This window comes from Sturnira hondurensis, unplaced genomic scaffold (genome assembly GCF_014824575.4).
Source record: "Sturnira hondurensis isolate 20B ecotype Veracruz unplaced genomic scaffold, ASM1482457v3 Scaffold0008196, whole genome shotgun sequence".
Taxonomy (NCBI): Eukaryota; Metazoa; Chordata; class Mammalia; order Chiroptera; family Phyllostomidae; genus Sturnira; species Sturnira hondurensis.
Window position 1 is genome coordinate 12540184 of NW_028080827.1, and position 10186 is coordinate 12550369.

The window sequence follows — 10186 nt, forward strand, 5'->3', positions numbered from 1 at the left end:
TTTTGCAATACTTGAAAATTGTTACCTGTATACTGCTAGCAGCAGTTAGAAGTCAAACATTTTTGTTTTTAATATTCTTAGGCTAGATTAGGGGCACATTTGCACCAATCAGTCACCATTACAGCTAGTAAGAGAGATACATGAATGAATGAAATGATCACTACACTTTCACATACTTTCAAAATCTATTCCTTAAGGTTAGTGAACAGTCTTTATTAACAATACGAATTGTCTTCGTATCTAATACTATTGAGTCAATAATGCCATGATTCACAATAGGTTATCAGCATTTAAAAGCATTTACTGTATATTTATGAAGCAAGGATCCATTAGTTTAATTAGATTCTCAAAGGAATCTGGGAATTTTCCTCAAATTTAAGAGTCAACATGTTAAGAATACAAAGACCGAGCAGTTTGAGGTGGCTAAAATTGGCAGTGGCTGCTTCCTGTAATATGCTGGTCCATTGTGCTTAGGTAAGGTAACTGCTATGTTTTGAGGTGTCAGGATGGCTGAATGAGGCATAAATTTAAGTTTAGGGTTAGGCATTAGAATATATCTTGTTTCATTGCCTCACATTTTTAGAATTTAACAACTTACCCCTTATTATGTTTTGAATTCTTCCTCATACTTCTTGATCCTAGTTTTGATTAAGCAAGTTAGAATCAGAGATTACTTGACTGAACCCAATGTTAACCATTTCATACTTGCACAAAAACTTATTTTAACAAATCACCACCTCAGCTCTGTAAGAGACCTGAGAGAAAGGAACAAGAAGTCAAATAGAGATTTAAGGGAAGGATTATTGTGGTCCCTGTATTAATGTAGGCATACGAGGCAGAAGGATCAAGGCAAGAATTTCCAGAACTGTCCTCAATCTCGCTTATTTAAAAAAATTCTTTCAGCGAAACAAACTTTCCTATTCAATATACCAGTTATGTCCAATGTGATGGGAAGCTATGGGCTTTCCCAATCACACACTGCTTGGGCATATAACTTAAACTATAGTTGTAAGTTATGTTTGACAGAATAAGATGGAGGCATTAAAATAGTTATATTTTAATGAATTGGAAGTGTGGAATTCTGAATCATCTAAAAACCTGGCTTTTATCTTGCCATGGTGAACTTTCTGTGCCTCAGTTTAAATATATAAATGACACTTTTTTAGTGCTTTGCACTCGTGAATAAAGGGCATAGTATAAGCACAAAGTGTTACCTAAAGAATTATAAATATTGCATAGTTTTTGTTCTTGAAAGTCAAGTTTTTCCCTAATGACTTTCTTAAGCCAGTTTTTAATGCTGTCATAATCTGTAGAATTACTGGGTCTTTCAGTATGGTATCATCTCTTCCCAAAATGTATTTTACAGTTCTTTTGTGTTCTGTGGACTATAGGGTCAAAATCAAGGGTATTTGGGGAAAATAAAAAGCACTGAAATTGTATTTTTCCCAGTACCTTTCATATATATAAATATTTAGATTCTCTGCCTTTTCTTCCATGGAACAAAGTATAATGGTATTAGGTTATTAGTACCATATATGTAAACTTTATTGCATGGATGGAATACATTTAGATCTCAATTACTGCCATTTTTAGGGCTATTTAAATTCTTTTTTAGTATAAAATATCATTTGATAAGTGTGTTTTAATTTTTTTTAGAAAATGACTGAGAATGTTGAAGGAACTCATCAGAATTGGAGTTCTTAGGTTCTCTGGTAATTTTTTTCTAAGATTTTATTTATTTATTGTTAGAGAGAGGGAAAGAAGGGGAGGGAGGAAAGAAGATGTTGATCGATTGCCTCTCACACACCCCTCACTAAGGACCTGGCCCACAACCCAGGCTTGTGTCCTGGCTGGGAATCGAACTGGCAACCCTTTGGTTTGCAGGCCGGTATGCATTCTACTGAGCCACACTAGCCAGGGCACGTTCTCCGGTAATTTAGTGCTTTTTTTTTTATGTCAAACACCCGTGAAGCTTTTGGGAAAACATGAATTGAGGTTACTGTTCTTGGTAACACTGTAACACAAACTAAAATTTAAAATAGAAGGCTTCCTGAACAAAATAAATTGCAAAAGACAGATAATGGAGTCTAAGTGACATATTGCAGGACCCAGACAAATTTAACTTTGAAGATCTATCTAAATTTTAATTAAGGCATGTATTTGATTTAATCCTCATGTTTCTGCTTTTAGTAATTTGAGTTTAATGAATTGATACGCACACATATTTTTATGTGAAGGATTCTAGTTTCTAATTTCACATCTATCTCAAAAACATTAAACTCAAGAACAGGGTAAAAGACTCCAACTACTGCCTCAAATTCAGCTTCATGCTATTTTTCTGAGAAAGGAAGAAATTTAGACTTGTCTGCCTAGAACAGATGTTTTTTAGGGCATGGTACTATCCCAGGTAAGGTGTTGAAATCTCATAGCAGAAATACAATACCTGAGCTTTAAACCACAAGAAAGAAATTGTATTGTTTTTCTACAAAAATCTACTTAATCAGATATTCTAAGAGTTCCCTCAAATCATGTAGTAATTTGTCACCAATAACTAAGAACATTATATCCATCCTTACTGTAATGTCTTACTTTGAAATGGGATGCCTCCTGGATAGAACATGCACAAAGAAAAGTTTTTCTAAAGGTGATCCTGGCTTCATTGGCTTTAGTAGCTACAACTTTAAACAGGAAGTCAGGAAATTAAATTGCCCGTGTAAATTCCAAGTCAGTGACCTGTCCAAGTGAATGTTATAACTGACTGCTGAGCAGTCTAACCAATGGGATGTATGTTAAGACTAACGTCATTTAATCTTTGAAAAGATTAAATGTCCTGCATGTCTCAAATTTGTCAGATATTGTTGTTCCTTTTTACATCTGTGTAAAATAATATTTTTTTCCAGAGTATATAGTAGGAGATCTAAACTTTACAAATTTTTAAAGATGAGGATTTGAAAAGCTTCCAGTGGTTTTTGTTACAGTGCTTTATCTTCCTCAATAAAATACAACTGTTGTTTTCACAGATCTGCACATCACAAGTAAGACAATATGATAGAAGACTGATGTATGACTGCTACACAACAGTCAGCAAAAGGAATAATCTTCACTTGTGAAACTTCAGAGAAACCCTGAAAGTCATTTCCTAACGTTAGTGCCCGTGAGTCTTTTCTCCTTGAATTGTGCAGAACGATTGAATTGTGGCACATATCAGGGGGAGTAGCAAGTAAAATGTTGTAAAGACTGTAGAGAGAGTGATCTTGAAATATAGCAAGAAGAAGAAACAAGTTTTCTTCCTTTACTTTACTGTCAGACTATTTGGGTCAAGAAGTTGCTATGAAATGTCAGATGTCTCCGTGCTCGGCCGAGACTGGCCCATTGAAACAAGGTTCTCGAAGAGTTTAAACAGTGTATGAGTGTCTGTTTTTTCTCTTTTTTTACTATCTTAATGCCCTTCCTACTTCTGAGATAACTCATCTGTTTTGCTTCATGACCAGCTTTTGACCATTCTTAATATCAGTTTAAGAATAATAGCAACCTTAGAGCTGATAGAACACTGAAGTACATTTTTTTGAATAGACGGCATAAAACACCTACCCAGCTTAGGGCTGAATTGAATTTCTGTGAAAGTTACTCTCAAATACTAATCACGCTAAAACTATTTAATTCTAAAAACTGTCAAGATTCAAAAGTTTCACTTTTGGAGGATATTCCTTAAAAAAGACATACTGAGCATAGATGGGAAAGTATAAAATATTTCTGACAGGATTATTCAGTGTTCAACATTTAATTTCATGTTTGTTACTGTACCACAAAGATGGTGTCATACTTGGATTAAAATGTTGGATTTCTTGTTAATATACTCAAAACTGTAACCAGTGATAACACTCTTAGTATTTTTTATTATAGATTCTATTTTATTTCAATAAACTTTGATATTTAGACCAAACAGTCTTTCTGCTATGTGTATGCATCTCATTAAGCTACTTCTTACAAATATGAGTGGGGAAATGGGGAATAACATAATTGATTTACATGTATGTAGGATGAACTCTTAGAATACTTGGACCAATTCTTGATGAAGACAGGTGCCCCCAACCCCAGGCAGTGAAAGACGCAATTAACTCTATACCATATAGTTAATTACTTGATCCCAATGGTAGATTTGTTTGTTATATTGGATACTTCTATCCTCTTGGAGGACTTGAGTTAGAAAGACCTGAGAATGAATCAGTTTTCTCGTTACACTAAGCCAATCACAGGGTAAAGTTTTTGTACAACAATTTAATGTCCAAATCAGCTAATGTCTGCTGTTTCTCTGTGAAAGCATTTGTGGACTCCACAACCCTCTGGCCGAATGATTCATTCCACACAGTGTTTTGCTGGCCTCCCCTCACTGCAGCACTTCAGCTAGACTGTGAGCCTTTTAAGGACAAAGTCGTGTCTAACTCACTTTGATTTTCTTGGCACATTACATAATCTTTGGTACTTTGAATGAACTTGAGTATCTATTTACAGGAATTTTTTTATTTTAAATATTTTATTTGTTTGATTTTAGCCGGGGGAAGGAGGGAGAAAGAGAAGGAGAGAAACATCAGTGTGTGGTTGGTTCTCTCTCACAACCGCGTACTAGGGACCTGGCCCACAACCCAGGCATGTGCCCGACTGGGAATCAAACCCACTTTGGTTCACAGGCCAGCACTCAATCTACTGAATCACACCAGCCAGGGAGGAATTTTTTAAATTATATTTTATTGATCATGCTATTACAGTTGTCCGTTTTTTCCACTTTGCCCCCGCCACCCAGCACTCCCCACTCCTTCAAGTGATCCGAACACCATTCTTCATGCCTACGGGTCATGCATAACAGTTCTTCGGCTACTCCATTTCCTAAACTGTATCTTACATCCAAATGGCTATTCTACATACAGAAATTTAAAAAACACCTGCATTATATAGCTATTGCTCGCCTGTACTTTAAATGAGTTGGGTTATTGAATCTGTTTTTCCCTGTAGCGTGAACGTTATGTATATAGAAAGAACTAAAATCCTTAATCCTTTGTCCATGCCCTCCTCCCTGATTTTCCCTGGGGACCATCCTACATCCTCCTCCTAGAGCCAATGGGAGAACAGGGAGAATGGCAGCCTCAGCAAAACCAAGGTAAGCAGCATTGTTCTACCCCCATCTCGCAGCCTTCTTGCAGGGGCTCTCCTCACTTTGGATTATCCTCTGAAGTGGGCACCAATTCATTTGTCGGAGCTGAGATCTGAAGGCAAGTGGTCTAATCCAGAATCTGTGCTTACAAATCATGTCCGAAAGAGGACAAGAAATCCAGGCCATCTGTGTTCAAAATATGACTGGGCTTTTCAAGTCACATTTGATTCAAACCTTGCTGTAATCTTCAAAATTGGGCCTACTAATCTTTATTGTGCTCTCATTCTTAGGATCAAGTTAATTCAGCATGGCCTGTTTTCTCATCTCTAAAATGGAATAATTTTTACCTTCTTGAAATTGGTGTAATGTACATAGTGTCATACACATGATAAAGTCAATAAACTGTAGCATTGTTACTACCAGACTAGGGACTGTTCGGGGTGAAGTTTGGAACAATTTACAAAGATGATCAGTGGTCAATAAGCACATGAAAACATGCTCAACATCACTCATCAGCAGGGAAATGCAAAACAAAAACCATAAGACAGTTCTGTATACCCACTACAATGGTTAAAATTAAAGACTGACAATACTAAGTATTGGTGAGTCAGCAGAGTAATTTGGACTCTTTACATTGCTGATGTAAACTGGTACCACTTCAGAAAACTGGCAGTTTCCTGTCATGTTAAATATATGCTTAATAGTGTGTATCTATCTACCTATCTATGTATATATCTATATCTATATCTATCTTCCCATCCCAGCAATTCCACTCCTTGATACTCACTTGAGAAATGAAAACATGTTTGCACAGAAATATTCATAGCAGTTTTATTCATAATAGTCAAAAACTGTCAACTCAAATTTTTATCAATGAGAAAGTGAAAGCATAAAAATTCCATACAATGAAATACTATGCAGCAACAAAAAGAAGCCAGACATAATGCAAAATTGAATTGCAAAACTATTATGCTGAACAACAGAAGCCAGGTACAAAAGACATTATGATTCTGTTCATATGGAACTCCAGGAAGCATCAAATCTGTAGTGATAGAAAGATGAGCAGTTGCCTGGGGCCAGAGATGTGGATTGTGATGGCCAGAAAAAGGCACAAAAACTTTTAGAGATAGAAATGTTTTTCATCTCGATCATGGTAGTGGGCACTTGAGTGCGCACATTTGCCAAAACTCATTAAACTGTATACTTCAATTGTGTGCATGATATTACTTGTAAATTTTACTTCAAAAAATTGTAATTGTATTTCCATGTATTAACAGCAAACCATTAAAACCTGAAATTTAAAAAATTCCATTTATAATAACATCAAACAACATACTAGATAAAAATTTAACAAAATTTTAAGACCTATATATACATTGAAAACTAGAACTTCAGTCACTTCATTTCTATCATCGTGTGTACCTACTTGGAGTTTTTATGTTTAAAAGTTTAAAATAGTTAAAACTGAGTAAGAACTAGAAAGTGTACTATTTTTACTCGGTAAATGCAAATTTTAGTTGATGCAAAAATATTTTATTGGGCCCTGGCCTGGCAGTTCAGTTGGTTAAGAGTGTCATCCTGAGATGCCAAGGTTTAGTTCAATTCCAGGTCAGGGCACATACAAGATGCAACGAATGAACGCATAAATAAGTGGAACCACAAATCGAGAACTCTCTCGCCCTTCCTCTCTCTAAGTCAATAAATACGATTTTTAAACATTTTACTGAATTATATTTTAAATTGAAAATTATTTTAAAACCGAATAAAGGAAATGCTTATACAGAAGACAATTTTATCATATAGAAAAGAATGCATTTAAAAATATTTGCTTTCTGATATCAAATACATTACATATTCCACTGGTCTTAGCTGCCCTGCACTGGATGGGATGATTTGAAGTGACAATCTTCTAGGTGTGTGACTATATTTGAATCTTGGCTCCACCACTTGCTATCTTTATGATCTTGGGAAATTAGTTCATTAGTTTACCCACATACAAAATGGGAATAGAAATATACCTACACCTTACCCATAATCTTGTTGTAGGAATAAGTTAATGCATGTAAATCACCCAGTACAATGCCTACCTAGTCCAGAGTAAGTTCTCAACAGTAATGTATGATGATAACCTTACTCTATTTAAGGAGCTGGGCACACAGTAAGCTTGAAATATTAGTTACCTTATTGTGGAACAAGATTTTTCTCCACTTTGGTTAAAACATCAATTGTTAAAAGGCAATTTTAAATGTTTATTATAACAGAAATTAGACAGTAGGAATCATAAAGGTCATAAATCTACAGATAAAGAAATTGGGATCTATCAGTGTTAAATTATGTTTATGATTAAGCTAGTAGGATTAGACCCAGACTCCAGGCCTTCTGACTCCTGCTTTCATTCTTGGTCTTGGTATCTGACTCTAACTTTTTTTCTTTTTTAATCTTTAGAGAAGGGATGAAGAAAGAGAGGGAGACATACATCAATGTGTGGTTGCTTCTAACACACCCGCTACTGGCCTACAACCCAGGCATGTGCCCAGAGTGGGAATTGAACCAGCGACCCTTTGGTTTGCAGTCCGGTGCTCAATCTATTGAGCCACACCAGACAGGGCTGATTCTAGCTTTTTAAAACCCTTTTCATAGGTGATTCTCTAGTTAATAGGATGAAAACAAAGTACTGCTGAGCCAAATAACACATACTATTAATATTTCACAGCACAACCAGGGCAGTTCTGAAAGCTCTGGGCGTAAGTTCCTGAGCCTGATACAGAAGTTGCCTGTCCCCATCCTGAGTGGTTCAACTATATAAAGTTACTAACTAATCAGTTAACTAGAAAAGTATGCAAATCAGGACATTTCATTCCCTTGGCAAAAGATGGGGTTTCTAAAACTAAAAGGACATGTGTTGGAGCAGCGATGAGTTAGACTCTACCCATAAAAGTGCCAGCTGCTCTTCAAAGAACAGTCGGTCTTTCCTACCCTGAGCTGTATCTCCATAGTGATTCTCAATCCTGGCTGCACATACGAACCCTCCGGAGGAACTCTGGCAGAAAAATACGCCTAGGCCCCACTCCTGAATGTTTGCGGTGAGGACCCAGGCTTGAGAACCACTGGCTTATCTTACCCAGCTGGACCCCAGATTTTTTGTCCAGTCGGGAGCTGTACCAGTTCATTAGTTCTCTATTTAACCAGCAACCTTCACCAATGAAGTTTTCTCTCATGTTAAAATCAGAGCACATAACACAACAAGAGAAATAATGAGTAGAATCTTTTCAGTATCCCATACATATTTTCCCATTTAAATCCTTACAGTAACCCTGTTGATCCTAACATCCTGGAGCTACACCTAAATCGCCCACAACTGTGCATATGTAGTAAATTCCCACATATTCCTGAGCCTATGATCTTTGGACAGCACGACCCTGCAAGTTGCCCCAGAGGAGAGGGCCTTCCCTGTAGTACAGCGTCACCGCATCTGGGTGAGCAGAGCAGGTTAGTGGTGGTGAGGGGGTGCAGGCAAGGGGAAGCAGACCCAAGGGTTCCCGAAACTAGAGAGCCAGAAACCAGGATCCAGGATGGCAAATCGGTTGGGAAATACAGTAAAAGTCATTAAATAAACTAATTGGTATTTGACAATTTTAGGAAAATTAGACCATTTTAAAGGGCTGTTATCTTACAGAGTCAGGATAGTTTTATCACCTACTTGAGGGATGCACCGTATCTTGTTAGAGTATCCTGATCTGTGCCCCCCCCCACATCACAGATGCTTGGCAGAGTAATGATAATTTACTCATCATTAGTTTATGATGAGTAAATTAATGAATTTATATTGATGGATAGCATTAGAAACTTATTAAAACAGCCTCCATCCAAATGATTGGCCATTGGTTGAGCTTTTGACAGGTTTGGCCAATCCCTAATAAACCAATTAAAAACTGAACTATTGAGCAGATTTCATATTCTTTCCCATATTTCATATTTCTTTCCCAACCCTGCTGGCAAATTCAAGTCAGAAGCAAAATGTGACTGAGCACAGAACTGGAGTGAAGATGACTTCATGGCCAATGTTCACACCTGAGGCGGCAGGCACCTTCTTGGGGATGAGAACCCCAGGCGTAGGTCTGTCTGATGGTCAAGGCACCCGGTCCCCTCTCCAGTCCCAGGGAGTGGTGTGGGAGAGGCTTTTGGCCATCCAGTCCTCACCATGATTTCTGCTAGATACTCTCAATCTTAGAACAGTGTTACACCAATGCAATGTCAGGACAAAAAACCCAGCTGCTCCTCAAGCCAATTAGTCCAAGCAGACTGCTTGCTGCCCCTTAAACCCCCACAAAGAAAGTCCTGGACCCTCCACATGGTTACTCATTAAAATAAAAAAAAATGCTTAAGTGCCAGGTACTGAGACTATAGCTGTAGGAATCAGTAAGACAATAGAGTCTGTCCCCTTGGAGCTTACAGCTGAGCAGAGAAAGATAATAAATGTCACATGGGACAGCAGAAGGGGTAATAGTGAGGGTGGGGGGCAAGAGTGTAGCCATTTTAAATAGCAAGGAAGGCATCGCCAAGAAAACGTTTCAGCAAGACCGAAGATACGTGGGCATCTGGGGGAAGAGCATTCCAGAGCAAGGAATCACCAAGTGCCAAGGCTGGAGATGGGACGCTGTATTCAGCAAACAGAAAGAGGACAAGGTGAGTGAAACTGAGCACGGAGTGTAGTAGGAAAGGAGGTAAGAGAAGCAGGGCACTTGAAAGACTTTGGATTTATTCTGAGAGAGATGGGAAGAGTTTAAAGCAGAGAAATTCATATAAGTGTGGTGGAGTAGATCTAAGATAAAGGTGATCATTACAGAATATTTAGGTGAAAATCAACAGAATGAAACCTGTTAAACCTGGCTCAATGGCTAAGTGTATCAGAAAGAGAAAGCAGCTTACCTTGTAGGAAGCACTTCAGGATTATAGAAAACAATGTTTCAGGTGAAAATATGCAACATTTGTTGACCACTGCATCCTAAGCGATGTAGGAAAGAATTTGTTTGAAGG

General features: G+C 37.5%; 1 protein-coding gene across 1 annotated transcript in view; it reads left to right on the forward strand.

The window, feature by feature from the left end:
• Positions 1-3702, forward strand: part of MINDY2 (MINDY lysine 48 deubiquitinase 2) — an 81870-nt gene extending 78168 nt beyond the window's left edge. Inside the window, exon 9 of the mRNA XM_037053988.1 lies at positions 3021-3702. Within this exon, the coding sequence (XP_036909883.1) occupies positions 3021-3110 (90 nt within the window). The 3' untranslated portion in view covers positions 3111-3702. The remainder of the gene's footprint in view (positions 1-3020) is intronic.
• Positions 3703-10186: the final 6484 nt, after the last annotated feature.